Raw genomic sequence first — 22,884 nt, 5'->3', positions numbered from 1 at the left:
TCCAAGGGCTGCTTGGCCACCAGGTGTTAATGGGATAAACGTCCCAATGATGGGTCACTGGCTCAGGACCCCAGGGAGGAAGGCCCTCGCTGCCCACGCTGTGCTGACCCCAGGCCTCACCAGGTGCCACAGGTGCCCCGCACCCCAGATGCCCTGCTCAGTGAACCCTGCCAGCATCCCCTCCCTGCCCCACCCCCATGGTTCCCCGGGAAGCCAGGCAGCACCTGGGTGGGGAAGCAAACGGCTCTTCTGTGAAGCGAGGCTCTGCACGGAGGTGGCCAGTCTTGGAAGGCAGCTGAGCTCGGTCACCTGCCCAGGTGTGGAGCGTGGGGCAAAGGCCGCAGCCCACAGGCAGGCCAAGCTGCTGGAGGAACTGCGCCCGGAGGAGCGGAGGCCGTTCTGGGCCAGGTCATCCGGCTTCCTGAGGCCCCTGGGGCACACAGGAGGCCAGCGTTTTAGTTAAAAGTTTTAATGTAGTTCCCAAATACATTGCATATGACAGTCTTACATAAACGTTCCAAAACACATGGGCGTCATCTGGTTTTACTTGTCACTAGTTGGCTAAGGCTTAAAGCAGAGACGTGTGACCGGATCTGCTGGGAGGCCCTTTGGTGTCTACCCCCGGCTCGGGCTCGGGCTGACCGGGGCCAACCCGGGGTGTCGGCGGCACAGCTGTGGAGACGGCCTTTTCCTGACCCTCCGAGGGCGAGGCTGGGCAGCTTCCCCTGCAAACCCTCAGAGCCCTGTGCACGGAGACCTCTGCAGGCCTCTCCAGGAGGGTGGTGCCCGGCTGGCTCTCAGCCACGCTCTGGGCAGGGGTGGGCAGAGGGCACCTGCTCCTGTGTGTGCTGTGAGCATAGGTTCTGCCTGTGGTCTGGGACCAGCCCCCCGCCCCCTCCTCAAAGGCCCTGCTAGGGTCCCCCTCTGCCTGTCACAGAGGCCCCCAGCCCTGCATGGTCTTGGGCAGAGATGGCCACGGCTGTGAAGGAAGGAGCAGCCAACAGCAGGAGCAGGCTTGCACCTGGGTGCCCGACGATGGGCGACCCGTGCGGGGCGTGGCAGACAGGAGGACGGGGCTAGTGACCCTTTTCTCGATAGGCTCTCTCCAGGCCTGGGGCCCAACCCCTCAACACCCCACCACGTCGCCTGGAGGAACCCTGGTGGGGAACGAGTGGGGGCTGGCTCCTCGAGCAGCCCTCTGAGCACCCCCAGCGCAGGGCCGGGGCCGCAGGGTGAGGATGCAGCCCACGGCGGAGCTGTGCTGCTCACCACGCGGAACCGCCTTACTCTAGGAAGCCGGATATGAAGCCTGGGGGGGGGGAGGAAAGGAGCTACAAGTACAACCCCCAGTCGGAACGCAGGAGATGGGAGGTCAAGGTAGCAGTTAGCAGGACGTCCAGCAGGCCCAGTGTTTACACTCGTGTGGACAGACCCGGTGGCCTGGGCAGGCGGCGGGGAGAGGCCGGCGGCACGGGGAGGCGGGGAGAAGAACACGGTGTCCCAGTCCCAGTGAGAAGCCGTGACAAGTCTTAATGTGCCATTTCAATTCAAAGGGGAAGGGAAGAAATGTTCTTTTTCGCTTTGCTCATCAATATGATGAGGTCTCGTGTCCCAAACCACATTCAGGCAGTTCCCGAGTCTGCTTCTGAACGGGACGTGCGGATCCAGACTGTGGCCAACCCAGCGGGGAGTGTGGTTCCCGAGCCCCGCACCTCGACGCTGCCGGCGGGAGGGGCGGGTGGGCGGGCGGACAGACGGACAAAGCAGCAGGCTCGCGGGCAGCCGGCTCCCGGCGCTATGTGCTCCCGGCTGTCTGCCCGTCCCCTTCGTCGCCAGTGCCTGTGGGAAGCAGTGGCCTCACCATCAGGTCCCCGCCCTGGACAAAGCCCCATTCGCTGGGGCCAGGCCCCCCACGCCCAGAGGTCAGTCCTGGGACCGCCCGGCTCACCGCCTCCGGTGGCCCCCGATGGGGCCAGGACGTCGTCGTCATCACTGTCATCCTCGTTGGACGGGGCTGCTCCTGGCTCTGGGGCGGGTGTCTTGGCCTCCTGCTCCTGCTCCACGCGGCTGCGCAGGGCCAGGATGCGGTGGTGCAGGGCCGCGTACAGTTGGCCTGTGTCCTTGGAGCTGGCCTGGGGGAGGCGGAGGCAAGTGCCAGGTTATGAGGCCGTGTGGGGAGACCCCCTTCCGGTCAATGTGGTCAGTATGGCCGCCTCCCCCACCATACTGGGACGCCACAACCCCCAGGCTGGGATTGGGAAGCAGCCTGACCTCTCCTCGCCAAACCTGGGGACCACCAACCGAAACTCCCTCAGCCCCTGGGCCTGTCTTCCTAAGGGGTTCACAGAGCCTGTGGCTGCGCCAGCCCTCAGTGAGCCAGCCCGATCCACTCATTTTGGGGACTGGCCTGCCTAGACGCCCCTCCTCTCCCTGGCCACACCACAGCGCAGGCTGCAGGGTGCTGTGCCATGGAGCTCCCCTGCAGAGGGCCACCCCTCAGTCCTGCCTGGTGGAGCCTCCCTTCTGAAGGGGTTCAAGGGCGCACCACCCTTGTCTGGGGGGCTGTGTGGGCAGCTCCCTTGCATGAGAGGCTGGCAGCAGCGCAGCCTGAGCCGGGGCTGCTCACCGAGATCAGGAAGACCTTCACGCCCTGGTCCTCGGTGTCCATGGCTGTGATGCGGATGCTCTTCTCACTGGCCTTGTCTATCTGCATCTGGGCCCACAGCTTGGTGTTGAGGATCAGCCGCAGGCTGCCCTGGGTCCGCATCACTGCAACCGACAAGGCTGTTCAGCCCTGGTCCCCCAGCCACTGCCCACAGCCAGCTATGAGGACACACAGGGTCTGGAAGGGAATCCAGCACCCCAGGGCGAACTACCACGATTCTCCCAAGGTCCATGAAAGCCTCCCACCTGTCTGCTGGACAACAGCCTTGGCACCACCCGCTCCCTGGCCCAGATCCAGAGGCCACGCCCAGTGCATGGAGCAGGTCGGGGCAGCTTCCCTGGGGAGGTGGAGAGCAGGAGGCAGCGGGAGGTGCGCTGCATAAAGAGGTGGGACAGCGTGGGCTGCACACGGTGGGCACGTCATGAGGCTGATGCCCTCTGACTGTCCCCCACCTGCAGGCCAATGCCCAGTCCCTGCCCTATGTTGTTTCCTTCAGGAGAAAGGTCGAGGCCAGCTGCTGTTCAGAGCTCCCATCAGGAGGGAGAAGACAGACTGAGAGCAGCACATGGTGGAGAAAAACGGGGGCAGACCTTTCCTCTCTGGAAATGCATGGGAGACCCCAAGTTCTACCCACAGCAGGCCCAAGGCCAATGTCACCCTGGCCGTGCCCTAACCCCTGCCAACCGCATGGACACAAGTGACCCCACGACTTCCTGCCAGCCCAGCTCTCCCCACTGGAACAAACCTGGAGAGGGTTAGCAGTTGTCACCCCAAGCCGGGGCTCCAACTGACCGGATCTCCTCCCACTCACCCCCGAGCCCTCTGAGCCCGGCCCCCAAGCTCAGTCTGCCCCTTGGGGTGGGGCTCGGAGGGAAGGCTGTGTTGGGGGGAAAGGAAAGCGCGGCTGGGATGGTCTCAACCAGGGAAGGGGCACGGCCACAGCAAGGCTGGTCACTGGCTGATGACTGAGGAGGGGAGCCGAGAGCTGGGGCTCAAGACACTGCTCTCCGTCCATGTGGGCATCAACAGTCTCGCAAGAAAAAGTGAAAAAGAAATCGAGAGACGTCTACAGGGGGAAAAGGAACGGAGCCCAAACAGAAGGGCCATTGTCATTTCTGTTCCAATCTTGGGATGATTCTGAGCCCAAGTGCATAAAAACGTTACTGAAAGGATGCAGTGGGACCTAGGCCTGGGCCAGGAACTGCTCTGTAAAGGCCAGTGGGCAACTTTAACTTGAGAGGATAAAAAAACCAAAAACACCAGAAACACACATACATCTCACACATCTACACTTGATTTTCTTTAAATGTGTGTGTCTATGAACACCCTCCCCGACACATGCACCCCTGTAACAAGCACACTGCTGGGTATACGGTTCACATACAGGAGGCCCCAGGACCACTGTTCACAAGACCAAAAAATTAGGAATGATCCAAATGTCCATTGATAGGGGAATGGTTAAGTACATTCACTGTCAATAGAGTATTAATGGAGAAGTTTTTCAAAAACAGCCACGTTTTAAGGAAAATTGAATGACAGAGGAATATACTCACAAAATAGCAAGTGAAAGGGCAAGAGAAAAATTCACCCCCACTTTCTTAAAAAAGATTCACAGGACAAGAAGGGACTGCCAGAAAATACTTAGAGATTCAGAGATTTTAGTGGATATCTGACTTCCTCCTTTTCCTTTCTACTGCAAAACAACTGGCACATTTACTATCAAAGACTAAGTTAAAAAGCCATGAAACCCTTTTATCCACTTGCACACTGGGCAGGAGGAGAATCACAGGGGCCCACAGTGCCCCGGGCCCCCCGCGGGAGCCGGCCGCAGCTCACCCAGTCGGGACTGTAACGTGCCGTCCTCAGTCGAGGCCATGTCGTTGAGCCTGAGCAGCCCCCGGCCTCGCTCCACCCACGACTGCGAGGTCTTGTCAAAGACAAACAGCTTACACTGGATCTGGAACACAAGGCGGGCCTCTGGGTGAGCAGGGGTCCTGGCTGGGCAGACGGACCCTGGGAACCTGCACAAACTACCAGGGTCAACAAACTACGGTCTGGGGGACACACCCGGCCCTTGGCCAGTTTTCATCCTGCCCTCAAGCTAGAATGGATTTTACATCTTTAGAGAAGAATTAAAAAAAAAAAAGAAAGAATCCTGAAGGAAATGCAAGTCAGAACCACAAAGAGATACCACATCATACCCACTAGATGGCTATAACCAGACAACAGACGGTAACAGGGACTGAGGAGGGCGTGGAGAAATCGGAACCCTCAACCTCGCTGACAGGAATGTGAAGTGGTGCAGCCACTGTGGAAAACAGTTCTTCAAAATGTTAAAATGGAGTTACCACACGGTCCAGAAATTCCACTCGTAAATATCTACCCAAGAGGAACGGAACCCGTTCCACACGGACACTTGCAGGTCAAAGTCCACAGCAGCACTGTTCTCAACACCCTCAAGGTGGAGGCAAACCCAGTGCCCCCTGACAGGTGAACGGATCAGCAAACGTGGTTCATCACCACAGCCATGCAAAGGGGTGGAACACTGACACACGTTACAACGTGGATGAACCTCGAAAACATGACGCTCAGTGAGAGAAGCCAGAGATAAAAGGCCACGTAGCGCACGATTCCTTCCACGCATAAGAAATGTCACAGCAGGGCACATCCATAGGGACGGAAAGTGGGTGAGGGGCTGCCGGGGGCTGGGGAGGGGCTGTTAACGGGCACAAGGTTTCTTTTTGGGGGACTAAAAAGTTCTACCTTAGTGGTGACGTTTGTACAACTTGTGAATATACTAAAAACCACTGAGCTGTATGCTTTAAAGGTGAATTTCATAGCATGCACTTTTTATCTCGCTGAAACTGTTAAACATGAGAAAAAAAAAAGCAACAGAGACCATACGTGGCCCTTCACAGAAAAAGTCTGCAGATCTTTAAAAGTCACTATCTCTCAACGTGGATGGATTAAGAAACGCCTGTGAGCGATGTAAAGAAATACCACTAAAACCGCCTTGTTAACAGCTCCCTGATGCTGTATACACGTGGTGTACAGATACACCCAGGCACGTGCGAGAGGAGGAGGAGCAGAAGGAGGCTGGGCACACTGGCCGCGCTGCCCTGGGAGAGGAAGGCGGGTGGGCAAGCCTGCAGGATGGCTGGGCCACGGTGATATTTCCCCCTAACGACCGAGCACAGTACCCACCCTCGCTGTGACAAGAGCAGCACAGCTGCTGGTTCTGGGCGGTAAGAGCAGGCGTTACCACAGCCCGTAATTCCCTGAACTATTGAGAATGTCTCGAAGAGAGCCTTTTGCTCCAATACAAAGAGACACAAGAAGCAGGGTAGCACCTGCTAAGCTCTCAGCAGAACTGTGGGGAGGTGGCCGAGACGCCCCCTGATCCGCCTCACCTGCAGCACGTTGCTCTCCGCCTCCTCCCCGGTGATGACTTCCACCTTCTCCAACAAACACTTCCGCGCCGTCGCCTTGGTGTAGGCCGCAGCTGACTCGGCCAGGGACTCTGCAATGTTATTAGCTAAACGACATTGACTATTTATTTGGTGGGGGGTAGGATGCACCTCAGAGGACACCAAAAGGGGTGGGTCCGGCCTCAAGGGTGCCAGTGACCCCTGGCCGCCACACCTGGGTCGGAGTGGACCTCGGACATGCCATGTAACCCTGCCTCGGAAGCTGCAGGGAGACCACCTGGGAGCAGCCAACGTGTCTCCAGATTTCCCATTTCCCACTTGGGACAGACGTCAGAAAGACTTCTGAGAGGGCTGTGAGAGAAGCTCCCCTCCACTGCCTCAGGGCGTGAGGAACAGGTTGACAATTACCTCAACCCTTCCCCGGGTCCCCGGGCAGCAGCACAAGCCTCACTGGTCTAAGATAAACGAGTCCCCTCCCCACTCCTGGAAAGCCAGCATGGCTGGAGGATGTCTGGTTCACGTGTGGTTGCTGCTGCTGCCGCCAGGTGGTCCCGTCCCTCCGTCCCTCCAGCGCAGGGTGGGGATGGACAGCCTCATCACTCTGTGCCCCTCCCGTCACTTTGTGCCCCTCCCGGAAGCCAGAGGACGCAGACATACCTTTCTCGGGGGTGGCCTCCTGGGAAGAGGACTCGGACCCAGACTCGGCAGCTGTGTTTTCTCTGTTGGCATCTGAACTGACCTCATTTAGTTTGGGTGGGCTCTGTGGGGAGGGGAGGCACATGGGAGGAGGGCGTGTGTGGGTGGTGCCGGTGGTCGGGTGGCTGCGGAACAGGAAGCCCCTCCTGGCATGGCCCTGTCCGGGTAAAGAACTTTCTGCTGACAACAGCTTTTCCTTCCTAGCTTCCGGGACCTGCCGAGCCCTAGCTCCACGCCCACTCAACGCTCCTCAAGTATTATAAGACAGCCCCTGCTCAACACCTTCACAAAATAAGCAGCTCTCAGTCCTCACAGATCGCCCTGGATGCCATACATGCACTGCCCCTGGAGCCCCACGTGGGGCCTCTACGGCATCACTGGGAGGTGTGTGCCACCAGCTGACCTCAGACTGCCCAGTAATCTTGGCCTGTGAGGCAGGTCTTTGACTAATTCATCAAAATTGAAAAAGGACAGTGCTGACCCTTGAGAGAAGTAGGGGGCTCCTGAGTGCAACACACGGAGACCAAGATGGCAAGAATTAGGTGGGCCCCAAACAGCACCTTAGCCACACTTACCATGGACCCAGCCGGGCCATGTATGATTGGGGAAGAAAAGGAACACAAATAAGGGAGCGGGTCAGCAACCCTAGAAGCCTGCCCTGGGCTGGCTGGGCCCCCTGGGACCAGGAGACGGCCCGAGGCCACCCACATGCCTTGGCTGTGGTGTGTCAGGAGTGCAGGGGACACTGCAGGGGTCCCTGCAAGACCCCCAGCCCCCATTCTGGCTGCAGCCTTGTGGTCGGGGTGGGGCTGCCCCCCTTGATTCCAGAGGTGGCTCAGGGTGGTCCCAGTGGCACATGGCTAAGGACTTCGGCCTGATGGCTGTCCCCACCACCGCTCTTAGCCAGGAGGAAGCGTGTCAGCATAAGGAAAGACAGGAAGCGTGACCCTGGCTCCTGGAGGGCCTCCCTGGGCTGCCAGTGCCCACAGCCCTGCCCTGGTTTGAGCTGCTTCTGTGCTGGGTCTTCTTTCTCTTACTTTATTTGCAAGACAAAGGGTTCTACTTTCACAGGAGCCGATGCAGCAGCCACACCCCACACGTGCCCTAGACCCAGGGGAGGCTCTGAAAGCCTCCCGGCCCCGAGGAGCACCAGTCCCCAGTGGGGCACTCACCAGCACACGCTCGCTCATGTTCTGGCCAAACACGAACTTGCTGCTGGCAGCGTCGGCGCTGTTGGCTGAGTTCTCTAAACTGAAGAGAAGATGTGCTATGAGTGTGTGGTGTCACACAGGACAGCGCCAGGCAGGTGTGCCGCCTGCACGTGCCATGGGCGCACGGTCTGAGTAAGTGAGACCCAGACACCTGGTGTGGAGAGCACAGTCAAGGCCCCATGTGGCCTTGCAGGATGGGCTTGGCTTGCCAGGGACAGGTGCCTGCCCCAACACCTCCCCTGCCAGGCTGCACCGCACAGCAAACACAGACCCTCAGCTTCCAACGCCCAACACACCGGACACCCGCCTTCCCCTCACCCTCGGCCTGCAGGTAGGGGGCACCACCTCAGAGGCCGAGTGCAGGGTACTCCATCCATGTCCAGGAGGGAAACCCGCTGGGCAGCAGGCTGGGGCGGTGAGTCTCTGCTGCTCTCTGGCCCCCTCCCCTGGCCCACACCAAGGAGGCGACACCTCCCACCAGGCTGTGGGGGGGCCACACAGGACAACCTGGGTGAGCTCTAGGCCAGCGGTGGCTGCTGGGGCTGTCACACTTCATCCAGTTTAAGGTATCACAGGCTGCACGTGCCTCCCGATTTGGGAAACGCTGAAGTGCAAAACATGCATCTTAAAATATCTGATGCACTCTGCAGACTGGGGTCCAGGCAGCCAAGCAGCAAGGTCACTGCTCATGCCAGGCCTCCTGGAGCTGAAGCCCATGTCCTACTGCTCTGTGTGGGTGACAACAGGCTGCCGAGCTACCACCAGCCCGCTGGGTCCCATTCTGGGCACGAGGTCTGGGTGACAGGGCTCACTCTGAGGGCTAGACTGGACAACCCCATAGAACTGGGGTGTGGCCTCAGGTGCCTGAAGCCCCCCATCCTGGCCCCTCAGCATCTGCACCCAGAGGGGAGGCGGAGGGGCTGGAGGGGGACTGGGCTTCTTCTCTGAGGAAGGCCCAGGATGGCTCCTGGCCAGGGGCTGCCTCCTCCCTGGGCCCTGAGTCGGGGACAGTGGGTGGCTATGGACCCCTCTGAGGCCAAGGCTCTCCCCACGCAAGGCTGGCACCAGGCCCGAGGTACACACCTGGAGCTGATATACTGAAGGAAGTAGTTGGTCGCGGCTGGTGTTTCTGAACTGGGGTGTCCAGCGTTCTCCATGTCCGCTACTTCAGTGTTCTCGTTTATTAACTGTGAAGCAGAGACGAAATGCTCAGTGCTCGGAGGACGGCAGGTCCTGGAGCTCTAGCACTCAGCCTGTCTGCACAACCCTTATGCTGCACCGCAGGGCTCTGTCCACGTGCGTACCCTGGGGTGCGGGAGTCCACAAGGCACTAGGGAGCGTTTTCCATCTTATCTAAAAAAAAAACACCCTCAGGCTGGCATCTGGTTGGCATTTTCATCAATGCTCCTGTGCCGAGAGATCACAGGTGGCTCACGAATCTCATATTCTAAGGGATTTATTACAAACGCACTAGGAGCAGCGTTTCCTGAGGGCGTCCTTCATGCTGCTGAGCCAGCTCTGTCATGTGCTAGCTGATGTGATTCTCCGGTGAACACTGAGGGGGGATCAGATCCTTATTCTTAAACAGGCAGGAGAGGCTCAGAGGGGTTAAGAAACCACGGCCGCAAGCTGCCCTCCATGGAGAAGCTGGGATGCGATCGTCTCCAGACCCCCATGAGACATGGCCCCCGCCCCAATCTCAAGGCAGCGAGGAAGACTCAGCCTGATGGCCCAGGCCAGGCCCCCACCTCCTGCTTCCTCCTCCCGGGAGGCAGCAGCCCCCAAAGGACTCATCATTTTGCTAAAGCTGTGCAGTATCAACGCCTGTTTTGTGCCTCTCAGGGAATCTGTGCTTCTGTCGGACAGTGAGCACCAAAGGATGAAGCATGCGGCATGGCTGGATGCTTTCTCTGCACAGGAAAGGCTTTTGTTTCCTTGTTTCAGGCGTTCTCACCCTCTGTGTCACTGTCCCCAGGCCTGGATCATTACCTGGGGGGCCATCCTGGGCACCGTGGGGTGTTGCTCAGCATCCCTGGCCTCCTCCGTATCAGTGGCACCTACCCCTCTCCTTGTTGTGATAACCACGAATGTCCCCAGACACCACCACTGACACTGCCCCTCAAGTTTCCAGAGGAGCTTCTTGCCAGATGAGCTACTGGAAATAGCATAGAAAGACCTTCTGGCCCCATGGCTGGGAAAGGTCTTCCCAGAGGGTCAGGGCGTGGGGTCCAGATCCCAGGTCCCTGCCACTGCCAGATGCTCCCCGCCCCCGACTCAAATCCAGACTAGACCAACACACCTGGGGGCAGCCAGGACGTGACAGATCCTGATGCCTCCTCTCGGAGAGAAAACAGTATCTTTCCACCTGCCCTACTTGAAAAAGAGAAGGTGACGGCTCTCAGCTGGGGGTGATTTAGTCCCACGGGGAACATTTGGCACCATTCGGGGACGTTTACAGTTGTCACAACTGGGGACAGGGAGAGCTGTGCTCCTGGCATCGGGGGGAGGTGGGGGGTGGTGGCTGCTGCTCAACACCCTACAGTGCTCAGGACAGGCCTCCAGCAACTAAGGACCCAGCCTACACCTTGCTAGTGCTGAGACACAGAAACCCTTCAGTAAGGAAATAAAAATCTCTCCAGTGATGTCGAAAGCATGGGATCCTTTGCTACAAAAACATCAGTCCTCAGGGCCAAGTTGCCCCACCCTCGGCCTGGCTCCTGGGAGAACGAGGGAGCCTGCCGCCAGGAGCCACTGCCGAGCCCCAGGCATGGGGCGGGGCGGGGCAGGCGGCTGGGCTGTGTGCCAGGAGCCGGCCAGGGCATGGAAGGGATGCAAAGCAAGCAGCTGCTGGCTGCTGAGTCATCGGACCACCCCAGAAATGGTGCCCCCCCCAAAATCCTGGGGAGGCGAGAAAAGATCAATTCACTAGGTCAACAGCTTGACCAGTCCCTGGTCATGTACCTTAACTCTGTCCCGCAGGTTCTGCCCAAACACAAACGCCTGCTGTGCGGCCTGCTCTCTCTTCCCACAGTCCTCCTCCTCAGAAGTACTGTTAGATGCGTTCTTCTGGGGCTCCTTCTCCTGGTGAGAACAAGCAAACACGACAGCTGAGAAGACGGGACAGAGCAGCCTGATGAGCAAGATGAGCCACCTCACACGACTGCATCTGCCCAGCGCGTCTCCACCGCACACGCCCTGGGCAGAGGGACCAGCAGGACCCCTGGGACCGGCTGGGCCAGCCCTCTCCAGGGAGGGGAGAGCACTCGGTGGCCGGGACGCTTGTCACCGGGGACACCGGTGGAGGTCAGGGCACGTGGTCTCCCTCCAGCTCAGAGCTGCACGGCTGACTTCCTGCCCTGGAGACCCCAGCCACCGCTTTCCGAGAAGCAGGATGTTGAGGAAATGACTCTCTTTCCAATTCCAGTAACTGTGATTTGAGGGTGGGGGGCTCAGGGACATTTGAAAACTGGACTGTAGACCATCGATTTCACCATCTGGGCATGAATATCTAAGTGGGGGTGTGGGGGGCACGGGACCTCAGGCAGCAGCTTATCTGCTGAGAGGGGCGGGGCGGGAATAAACACACAGGTGCAACCTGGCTCTGCGTACGGAGGCCCTGCTGCGAGACTGCTACTTGGGTTTCAAGTCTGTCTCTGCTGACTGCAAACGTAGGCTCTTCGTTAAATGCCCCTTATTTTCCAGCTGCTACGCAACGCTACAAGAAAACATATGCTTCTGGCCTATATAATCCCAGGGCCCCAAAGGACTTTTTTTTTTTTTTTAAAACAAGCAATTTCTGAGCTGACTCCCAGGCACAGTCCTTCTACTAGAAGTAGCACACGTATGCGAATCCCTGAGCTGCTCAGCTGCAGAAGAGGGAGGGGAGACGCCCATCCAGGGATAGCAGGCCGAGGCCCTGTCAAAGCCCTGCGTGCGTGGGAGCGACTCGAGCCCTGGGCAATCCGGCCCTCCATGCAGAGCCCTTCTCATGGCCCCTTTCTCTCAGAGCCATAGAGTTCCTGGCAGTCTGGCTACTTGGCCAGTCAGCTGCAGGGACACAGGGACACCTCTGAGCAAATTCAGATGCCTCAGCACAGGCCGGCTCGGGCACTGCTCAGGGCAGCCAGCAGTCCATGCACTCGGTGAAACCCTCCCCGCCCCGTCGCCGACGGACCTCAAGTGCTGGTGCCTCGTCAGAGGGACTTCTCCGGGCAGGGTTGTCTGGCGAGGCGGATGCTGCGGCTCCTGGGCAGTCTGCTGGGATGCTGACCCCATTGGTGCCGCTGCTCGGGACTGAGGGCAGAAGGACAGCCGGGTCTCAGGGGCTAGTGCAGTAACCCCTCAGTGCTCCCTCCGAACCCTGGGCCCGTAGTGTAAAGTCTCCTTTTTTAAGGAAAGGATCTGGTATCACTACTGAAAGTCACAAATTCTTAGGTTAAAAAAAAAAAACCCAAACTAAAACTGAAACCTCAGAAAAGTGAGAATACCTTAATGCTTATTCCACAAAGAACCATGTGAATTTTCAGTGTATTCACAAACAATAGCATTAAAGGAAAAAAAAAAAGAAGAAGAAAATATATTTGGGGAACAATTACGGGTTTTATAAAACCGGATTTACTGACAGAGTCTTTATTCTATGCACTTTCCCTTTTTTTAAACAGTTGAGATTATACAACACGCACAACTTTAAATCTGGCTTTGACTGTTCAAGCATTGGACCAAAAAATCTCCCAGGTAATTAAATGCTCCACAAATGTTCAGTTTCTCCCAGGTGGGATGCCGCACCGTTTCCGATCAAGGTTTTGAATAGCAGGGGAAGATTAAGAGAAAGAACAGTTTGTCAACAGCGAGGAAATCACGGAAGAACTGAACCCACTCCCTGTGCAAATGTAAGAGACGGGCGGTGCAGGAGGTGTGTCTAACGCTGTCAAGTAAGACGGCAAAGTGCATCTGATCAAATCACTCTTCCAGGCTCTTAGACACACAGAGCTCAGTTTTGCCTGCGAACACGTAGGGACAAACCCGCCCTGCTCCGGGGGGGCCAGCCTTCATGATGCCAGCGGGCGCAAGAAGCACGTCCTCCCAGCAGCCGTGGCCTCAGCGCTGCAGGGAGATGGGAAACGCCTGTCCCCCTGGCTCATCAGGGATTTGAGGATCGTTTCCCCAGCGCTCTCCTCCCCCAGAGCGTTCGGCAGAGAGGGCCAAAGCCACCATGTGGAGACCCAGCCGTCCCAGGGAGACGCTCCCGGGCCGTGTGAGCCCAGGCGCCAGGCCCGGCTTACTCACCCGGCTGAGAGAGCGCCCTTGGCTGAGGGGCCTGGAGCACCGCCGGGCGGAGCACGCTCCGCTGCTGCTCCTTCGGCTTCTGGCTCGGCAGACCTGGGAACAGAGATCAGCATGCCCGGGCCCTCAGACCACATGGCAGAAAGGCCACCCGTACCCTCGCTGGCTCTCGGGTGCTTTACAGAAAAATCAGCCTCAGGAACCCATCTGTTGTCCCTCCTGGGCTGGACTTTCCAGGGAAGCACATTAAAAACTAAAACAAAACCCAAGATATTTCCCTTTCAGACCAACTCTGGCTGTTGCTATTTTTACCTGTGATTAAATGAATCCCCATGACGCTGATCCTGCCTGCAAACGCACCCAGTAGGAACAGTAACCCTACAGAGGGAGCCAAGGGATAGTCGTTCTCAAGTGTGGGGCTCAGGGTCACGTGCAGACAGCGGGGGAAACAGTGATGCCACAGCTGACCCAGAGTTTAGGACTCTGCTCGCGGTCGCAGGTCGCAAGGTACCCTTTGCACCTGCTTCTCCAAATGCCACTCTGAGAAAATCCCTCTGCCAAACATACAGGACAAGGCCACAAGAAGGCTCCCGGCCCTGCACGGGCTTCCCCGCTGGACCTGCTGCGCTCGGACAGCACCATCGCTGGGCCCTGCTCACCAGCAGCCACTAAACTGTGCACACGCTGCTGGCTGGGGTGAACGGTGTGGCGTGCTGTGGCCAGAACGCTTTGCAGAGGCAGTCTGAACCAACTGAGCTCTGGCCAGGCACAGAGCCCAAATGTCCCACACCAAGCTGAGCCTGCCCCCTGCCACTGTCTCCGCAGGGGGCGGGCTCCCAGGTAGGAGAACCTTCTGGGTCTGACAGGCTGTTTGACGAGGCTGTCTGGTGCTCACATGTCATCAGGTATGTGAGACGACCCAGAGAGAGGCAGAGCCCAGAGCACAGGCAAGTTGAGGCTGCCAGGCCCTGGAAGGGGGCGAGAAGGCCACTCCACGCTCCTCTTCAAAGGCGGACACCTACCTGCACTGGGTGCCTGGCCATGGATGAGTGTGGGCGGCTTCAACCGGAATCCACTGCTCTTTTCCTCTACAAGCACAACACAGAAGATAAAAGCATGCCTGCCTAGGCCGGGGAAGCAGAACTGGGAGAGGTCAGGGGCAGGAGAGGACTGTGGTCTGGGCCTCAAGGGAGAACCAGGAGAAATATCTCCAAGTCAAAACAGCAATGTCGAAGCCCCCTCTGATTCCCTAGTCTGTAAGGCAGCCTGGGGCAGGGGGTGGGGAGAGGAGGAGGGCCGCAGGCAGGGCCGGTCAACCCACGGGCCACCTCCCCAGCTGCCTGCCAGGGGCTGAGGGGCTAGGAAGCTGTACTGCACTCGAGGGCCCTGAGGGACGCCAGGGAGCCACAGAGTAAAGGTCCCTGGGGCCTGAATCCCTTTGCAGGAGGACATGTCTTGCCAGAGGACATGTCTGTCATTAGGAAAAGCCTCTGTGCTACCAGCAGATGTTGGGGAAATGAGACACGCTTTCTGCGGCGAAAGAGCAGATGTGGCAGCCGGTCAGCTCGCTCTCTCCAGATGTGCCGGAGCGAGCGCTTCACCGCGCGCTCATGAGAGCACAGGGAGGCCCGGGAGCAGGAGGCGGGGTCGCCCGCAGGCCTGTGTCTGGGCTGACACCCATGCAGGGCTGACAAATACAGGGGCTCCTGGGGTGGCTCAGTCTGGCTGCAGCTCAGCCACGGTGTGCAGACCCCTCACTCTCTACATCTTGGTGACTCTGCCCTCCTCAGAATTGGGCAGCAGGCGGGGGTGGGGGTCAGTCTAACGCAATCCAGGACCAGAAGGATCAGCATAAAAAGCTTTGTGGCTCTAACAGCACAGTCTGCCTCAGGAAAAGCACGGGGACAGCAGCATTTTGCTCCACCAGAGCAGCCGCGATTTTGTGTTAAGGTCTAATTCATGGGAAAAAACCCTCGTCAGGGCTCAGGGAACAAGATCAATACAGAGAAACCAGTTGTGTCTTTCTACATACTAGCAATGAACAATCCAAAAGTGAAGCTAAGAAAACAATTCTGGCAGGGAGGATGTAGCTCAGGTGGTAGAGCGCATGCTTAGCAAGCATGCTAATAAGGTCCTGGGTTCAATCCCTAGCACCTCCTCTAAAAGTAAGTAAATAAACAAACCTAATCCCCACCCCAAAACAGGAAAACAATTCCATTTATAAAAGAAAAAAAATACTTAGGAATAAATTTAACAAATAAAAACTACAGAACACTGGTAGAAGTACAGATTTAAATAAATGGGAAGATACCCCAAAAGGTCACATGGTACATGGTTCCACTGTCATGAAACGTCCAGAACAGGCAAATCCACAGAGACAGAACTGCATTCATGGCTGCCAGGGGTGGGGAAAGACGAAACGGGGAGGGACTGCTCAGGGCACAGGGTCTCTATTTGGAGTGACGACAATGTTCTAAGGTTAATTCCGGTGATGGTTGCACACCTGCGGATATACTAGAAACCCTTCAACTGTACACAGAAGCATACCACAGACACACCTTGTTAGCCCAAACTTTCAGGTATGAAACAAAATCAAATCTGGGTTCCCAATCAAACAAGAGGCCCCCTTCCTGCTGTCTGCATGTACGTGAGCCAAACTGCTCTCCTTGGGCAAAAACAGGGTCATAACAACTCTAACTGCTAGCTTGTTAGTACAGAGGAGCTGAGCCTGAAGGGCTTCCAGGGGCCTGCGCTGGTGGGGTTGGTGTCTCTCCTGTAAGAGAGGGGTCATAAAAACCACACTGAGGAGAGTCAGACAGCCCAGGATACGTGGGAAGACGGGCTGCCAGATGTTCCTTTGGGGAAAGGAAATGCTGAATTATATTTCCAAAGCTCAGGATTACTCAGAAGATGATCGGCAATTTAGAAACATAAAAAAAAGAGATGAAATTCATAATTTAGGTAAGTTTTAAAAAAAAGTCCTTAGAGCCGGCTTTGCAGTGTTCACACTGAGGCTACAGACTGATCTCCACCACTCTGCTCTGATCCATTTGACCCTTGGGATTGACCCAGGCTGACCAGCAGGGGAGACAGGCCCAGACAGTCCCTGCCACTGACCATCAGTCCCGGGCATGGTGCCTGGCCCACCCCACCCCGCAGATGCACAGGAAATCCATGCTGAATGCTGCAGTAAATCGACACACAGACAGACAAGGCGTGCCACACTTCTGATGGCAACCGGGGCCCTGGGACAGAAGGGGCCCAGAGCAGCAGGGAGGTGTGCTTTTGGGGCAGCCGGAGGCCCCCGTCGCAGGCCCCATCTCCACTAAAACAAATGCAGTCTCTTCTCACAGCCTCCGGAAGCTCACTTTCCCTGCAACACAGTCAGGGTGCAACGAAGAGGCACTGTCTGGTGGCCAGAGCACCACCATGCACGCCATGGTCACAGCGGTGCAGAGGCCACTGTACTGGGGTCTTCTCAAGGGCACATGCGTGCCCGCCCCATGAACTTGCTGGAGGAGGAAGACACTCCCTCTGGGGCAACCCCTGCCCTCCTCCAAATCATGCCTGAAGCAAGCAGGCTTCTTTCTGAGGGCGCATTTTGCCTGACCTCAGAGACCCCCAAATGACGTCTGAGGCAGGCAATGCTCACCCTTGAGGGAATCCTGGATTAAACCAGGAGGACAGATCAGAATTTAACCTGATGTGTCCCAGAGGTTAAAAAGAATCCAAGAGAAGGCTGTCTGGTGGGGACTGGAGCAAAGAGTAAATGCATTGAGGACAAAGGGAGCCAGGTTTCTTACTGTCAGAAAAGAGAGTTAGAAATATAAAGGGGGGAGCCAAAATGAACCCTGTTGGCACAGGACTGGAAGCATCTATGTGAACCTGGGGTTCCCTACACATGCAGATAGAGAGAGAGAGACAGAGTCAAACCAACTGTCAAAGTTCTAACAACTCGCCTCTTCCCTTGATGGCGCCCTCAAGCCCAGTATGACTTATCTCGCCCTCTTTTGAAGTCGGCAGTGAATTTATATAAGGCAGGTTGAGTTACAGAATTCGGGTGGTTACACTTGCTCATTAAATCTTTTATGAGGAATTTCAGCCACGTGGGAGAAACTTTCAAGAAATCCTGGAGCTGGGTCTCTAGTGAAAGACCGAAAAAGGAAGGCTCCACATTCTTTGGAAAGGATCACGCTGTTTTCCTTAAAGCTTTAAAGCTGTGATTAAATATATTTATCCAAACGGATCTAAGTGATATGAATGAATGTGAAAATTTAATACCCAGAGAATGGGTCTGGAGAATTACACAAGCATCAGAGCGGTTACCGCGGGGATGCGGAGCGGGAAAGAGGCAGGCAGACACTCATACTCGAAGTATTTCCGATTTTTTAATGATACTGATGCATTATTTGTGTAAAATTTTGAAAGATGAGTATTACATTACAGCTTTTTTTTTAAAGGACTCGAAACCCCTCGTACCCAGGCCCGGCTTGCAGAAACAGGAGTAAGGGCTTATGAAGCCTGCTTCATACTGGATTCCAAATCTACGAGCTGACGAGTTAGGAAACATTTAGGAACTGAAAAAGAATGCTGATTTCAGACTGTCCATTCCTATTCAAGATCTTATTTTGCAGTATCAACTGCTGTCCATCCCAGGAAACCCCCAGCGACTGGCTGTGACAGGCAAAGGGATGGGAGGGCTCACCTGGTTCTGAGTCAGAATTGCCTGCAGATGGTTCGCAGAAGGTTGATGGCATAAAAACATTGTTTTTTGATACTGTTGACAAGGAGGTGCAGGCAGGGGAGGGAACAAGAGGAAAAACAGCATGAGTAGGCGGGCAGACATGCACGGGGTCACTGCTCCCACCTGAGGGGTCATCTCCAGGCCCCACCGTTGGGGCGGGGGGTCAGCACTGCGAACCTGGCCTTTAGCTACTTCCAGTAAAAGTGATACCCTGGGATTCTTTCTACAGCAAAAAAAAGTGGGTCTTCAGTGGAACCACCTCAGTCAGTCTGATGTCGAGCAGTCAACTCTGGTCTACTGTGGCTGCCTGCCTCGTCCTCATGCCGCTGTGGGCACAGCCAGGAGGGAAGGAGACGCGTCGGATATTCTGAGTCTCCCGTGGGGCTGAGCCTCAGCCCTGCTCCTTGTCACCAGTTGGGGCTCACAGGTTGGCTGCAAACCCCCTCCCCTCAACTGTTTAGGGCCTTACTTTACAACCTCAAGTGCTTCCTAGGGTGCGGCCCAGGCAGTAACAGCAGGACTGAAGAACTAACTGTGTGGACAGAGGCAGCAAAGAGGAATCAGAGCGCAGTGCAAAGACCATGCTGTCAAGTGCGGCCCTGCTCATCTCTCCGCTCCCTGATGCCTGAGAGCCCAGTGTCCCCTACACGGTGACACATGAGAGGACCGGAAGAATGCCTGGCAGTCCTTTGCCCCTTCAGCCTATGGCCACAGCACAAATCACCTCCTCTCCTCTCTGCCACACCTTCTTGGTGCAGGAAATGTGGTTCCGCAGGGGACAGTGAATGGAGGGAATACAGTCAGTGGCCGGAAAGTGTAAGGCCTTCCATAGTAAGGCCCATGCAACAAGTGTGCAGAGACACTTAAGAAAAGGATGTCAGCTGCGGCCTGGACTGCAAGTCGTCTGCAGGGCCCCTCAGGCCACAGCCTGCCCAGCAAATGACAGTGCCTCTCTTCAGGGGGTTGTGAAAGAGGATGTGGCAATGCCCCAAATAAGTAGTCAGGGAAACAGGTATGAAATCAAACGCGTCACAGGGACGATCTGAAAAAGACACTTTCTACACTGTACATCCCTGTGACGTGCGTATCACTCTTGTAAGCAGAAACAAAGCTTCCAGGAGTGTCTTTCTCCCTTAAAGGGATATCCTTAAGGCTTACAGCTGTAAATGTTTTACATGAATTCCCAAGAATGAACTTTAAGCTGGGTAACTGGAGAGTATCTAAGTCAGTACTGTGGAGCTCATGGGACTTTGGCAGAGGGGACCGAGCCGGGGTAGGGAGCAGAGGGGGCAGGCCCTACCGCAGCTTTCACCCTTGAACGTGCAGAAGCGTGCCCAGGCTTGCAGAGCCTCCCAGTAAGCAGCCCCAGCATCTCCCTCTACCCTGGGAACCTGCCTCTTTCCGCACCAGCCTTTGTACAAGCCCCCAGGCTGGTCTGCGGGGCTGTGTGTGAGCAGAACTTGTCTCCATCTGGTGCTTCCATGCCCTGGGGCCCGGCCACCTCCATAGGGACAGGGTCCCAGCCTGGGCTTCTCAACTGGACCGCTGAGGTCTAGGCTCGTGGCTGAAGGGTCAGGAGAACACCCTACTGCCCACACCTCAGTCTCCAGACACAGCCAGCCAGCAGCCTTGCAAGGCAGACACGCACCGAATGGTCAGAGCCCTGATGGTCCTTTTCAGAGGGAGGTTAGTCCACTAGGCCCCACCCCTGCACAGTGTCACGGTCCCGCGTGCGGGCTGGGGAGACCTGGGCTAGGCTCAGGCGGCTCTAACCTCGCTCCCAACAGAGACAGAGTCTCAGGCTGATTCTAACTGGATGAGCACAGGAGACGGACGACGGGTCTGAGACACTGGAGGGGAACAGCAGGCCCACAAACACGGACGCTGTTACTGTCCAGTGAGGGTCTGCAACTGTTACCTGACTGTGAAGGTGGGAACTGGGTTAAAGAGGACGTCCTTTCTCGCTTGACAGGAGGGCAGTAATTTCCATCTTCTCGGTCAGAATCTACAAAATACGAGGAGGGGGAGAAAAATGAGGCTGCTTCCACTTTTACAACCAAAGATGGTAAAACATGTGAGAGATTTCCTCACCTTCTCCACCTTCGGGGCTGGAGCCTCCGGCTGACCTCTGAAATGAGAACACACGTCAGGGCAGTCAGAGGGCCGGCCGCCTAGGGCCCAGCAGCTCCTGAGTCCCGCCACGGATGGGTCCAGAAACGGGGTGCTGAGGGCGCACGGCATGAGCTCAGCTACTCGAGTCACAGACGGACTTTCAACCTAACACTCAAAAGACTCCCCCCGGGAACCTTCAGCGTCTGCCTTACCAGGCCTTGTGCCAAGGCATCCTCTTAATGGCTGGGAAGACACTCACAGCACCGGATCAGTTTCCTCGTTTCTCCACCAGGTACAGCTAAGTGGCGTGCCACCCCCGAATTCAAACAGGGAAACTAGATTGGATGTGGCCAGAGTTCCTTTTGCCCAGAGCTGGAAAGCGACCCTCTCTCCACTCTGGGGGGCAGCGAGACACTAGCTGTGGTGGTTTCACTCCCTGCCACGGCACACCCTGCAGTGTGGAACCCTATTTCAAGGTGGCCTACTGTTTCCAGAGCAACCAAGAGCTTTAGGCCTTGGACCAAAGCGTTCAGAACAGAACCACAGGTACAACTCAGACTACAGACCCGCTGAGCAGTCACAAGCTGAGAAAGCTGGCTAAAGAATTTCCTCCTTAACCTTTGGTTTTAGAATGTGAGCAACCAGCAATTGAGAAGACTTAAAATGAGCACCCCCCCACCCCACCCCAGGATAATACACAATCCCTCTGGGACTTACAATTCCTCAGAACTGAGCAGCCAAAAGCAGACTTTGAAGGGTGGACATCATTCCACCGGGAGTACCGGTTTCAGAGCAAGCAGGGAAGCCAATTTTCTTATTTTCAGAAAAGCCCCTCAAGGCTCAAGTTTAGCCAAATGAGGACCACCTGCCTCGAGCAGCTGTTTGGGGTTAACTGAGATGACGCCTGTGAAAGTGCTCCGCCTGCTGCAGGCAGCACGGGGGAGCAGTGACCGCTGTCAGAGAGGGAAGTGCGGACGAGCAGCCGGGGGCGGCACATGGTCCCCGGAAAAGGCTGAAAAGTATTTCCAGCTCCACAGGCCACATTTGGGCCACGTGTTGTAGATTCTTTATTTTTGTTTTTCCAGTCCTTTAAAAATGTAAACACCACCTTAGCTCTCAGGCTGGAGGACAAGAGGCCTCGGGCCAGATGCGGCAGGCCCGTCCTCAGGATGGTGAGCCCACAGGGTAAGAAAGGCACCCAACTGGTCTCCGCCCTCCCCGCTAGGGACCGCCCATCAGAGGCTGGGAAACACACCCTCAGGGCCCAAAACAAAGTAAAGCACCCGAGGAATCAAGCAGGCTGGCCCCTGACAGGCACAAAGGGGCAGCCAGAGCTCGAGAGCTGAGGTGAAGGCCTGTGGAGCCTAGTCAGCATCTCCCTGCTCGGCCACTTCCTAAAGATGAACCCGGGCAAACTGTGTCACTGGGCCGGGCTTCCCCTTCCTCCCATGGAAAACGGAGGTGCTGGCGCTTCCTCCGCAGGGGGTGCCGCGGGGCAGGTGGAGCAGGGCTGCAGCTCAGGGTGGGTGTGAGGAAGAGTCAGGTGAAGGACCGGGACAGGGACTCTCGGAGGGGTGAAGAAGAGGGTCCAGCTCTCTGGGGGCTGAGCCACACCCCTGCAGCACCATCCTGCCGGCCACACTCACATCCTGGAGCCTCATCCCCAAAACATCAAGGCCTCCTGTCCAGAACTTCCCCACCTCAGGTGACACCCTCAAGGTGAAGCTCCAGGTACCTCCCCCTCCTCCACAGCGGCCCAGCCATCCCCAGCCCGCCCCCGCCCACGCCAACAAGCATTTCGACTCTACCAAACCAGCCCGTGGCAGCCTCAAGGGGCCTGTGGGATACGCAGCTTCCTGCATGGCCGAGAGGGGGACAGGCGCAGAAGAGGACTGTGGTCTGGGCCTCAGGGGTCACGGGCCTGGAGAACCAGGAAAAATGTCTCCAAATTAAAACAGAAATGCCGAAGCCCCGTCTGATCCCCTGGAGACGGACACTCTCTCTGGCCTCTGCAGACACTGCTCCCTCTCCCGCTGACACACTCCTGTCTCCACTCTCTCTTCCCTGACCCCCCAGATGAGAACAAACCCTTCGGGCTGGTGGCCTCACGGCTCCCTGAGCTTCTCCGTGGTCCTTATCCCAGTCATGTGGTCTGTGTCAGGGTCCCCCAGGGGCCTCTAAGTTTCAAAAGTGTCCTGGCCTCCAGGACACCACGGGGGCTCGCATGGCTTGGGTTTAGTGAAAGCACGTGGACCCCACGCACTCCGCCGGCCTAGGAGAAGCAGCCAGGGCACGCATCCCCCAAGCTATACACAGAGCAATGGACCTGAGAGCTGTGAGGCCTGAGGCTGGCTGCCCACCACCTCGCTCTCCAGAGGCCTCCTCGCTGGCTCCCTAGGTTCATTTCCACACGTGTGACGATCCCAGGGTTTTTCCTGCTACCGGAACTAAATGTATCATGTCCTGTTTTGTGGCTGAGCAAGTGGCCTGTCCTGGAGCCATCCCCCATGCCCTCAGGACTGCGAGCTCTGCGGCTGTCAGGTCCTCTCTGCTGCGTCCTGCTTCTGTCTGGACGTTCAGTGTCTGATCCCTGAAACTGGGGCACTGAGTCTCCAACACTGTGACCAAATCCTCTCTTGTCCATTCCTCCTCCGTGCACTCCCCTACGCTCACGGGCCACTCCGGCCAGCGGAGGCAGCTCCTCTCCACCCAGCCCTCCAGCCTCTCTCGGGCCTCTACCCTGCT

General features: G+C 56.9%; 1 protein-coding gene across 11 annotated transcripts in view; it reads right to left on the bottom strand.

The window, feature by feature from the left end:
- The window catches only part of RANBP3 (RAN binding protein 3), a 54,158-nt gene that overhangs the window by 2,423 nt on the left and 28,851 nt on the right, over positions 1-22,884 (bottom strand). For 4 of the 11 annotated variants that reach the window (XM_072947866.1, XM_015241124.3, XM_072947871.1 and 1 more), the window contains 15 exons: positions 20,119-20,155; positions 19,946-20,032; positions 17,989-18,060; positions 14,306-14,371; positions 13,287-13,379; positions 12,175-12,293; positions 10,962-11,081; positions 9,084-9,187; positions 7,962-8,040; positions 6,751-6,853; positions 6,076-6,200; positions 4,502-4,622; positions 2,627-2,769; positions 1,949-2,132; positions 225-1,839 (listed from right to left, as the gene is read on the bottom strand). In XM_072947866.1, the coding sequence (XP_072803967.1) occupies positions 1,796-1,839; positions 1,949-2,132; positions 2,627-2,769; positions 4,502-4,622; positions 6,076-6,200; positions 6,751-6,853; positions 7,962-8,040; positions 9,084-9,187; positions 10,962-11,081; positions 12,175-12,293; positions 13,287-13,379; positions 14,306-14,371; positions 17,989-18,060; positions 19,946-20,032; positions 20,119-20,155 (1,497 nt within the window). In that variant the 3' untranslated portion in view covers positions 225-1,795. The remainder of the gene's footprint in view (positions 1-224; positions 1,840-1,948; positions 2,133-2,626; positions 2,770-4,501; positions 4,623-6,075; positions 6,201-6,750; positions 6,854-7,961; positions 8,041-9,083; positions 9,188-10,961; positions 11,082-12,174; positions 12,294-13,286; positions 13,380-14,305; positions 14,372-17,988; positions 18,061-19,945; positions 20,033-20,118; positions 20,156-22,884) is intronic. The other 7 variants (XM_072947867.1, XM_015241125.3, XM_015241123.3 and 4 more) reach the window with 4 other exon arrangements.

The sequence above is a fragment of the Vicugna pacos genome, chromosome 22 (assembly GCF_048564905.1).
Source record: "Vicugna pacos chromosome 22, VicPac4, whole genome shotgun sequence".
Classification (NCBI taxonomy): domain Eukaryota; kingdom Metazoa; phylum Chordata; class Mammalia; order Artiodactyla; family Camelidae; genus Vicugna; species Vicugna pacos.
The sequence above is the reverse complement of the archived record's forward strand: the minus strand, read 5'-3'. Positions and strand labels throughout refer to the sequence as shown.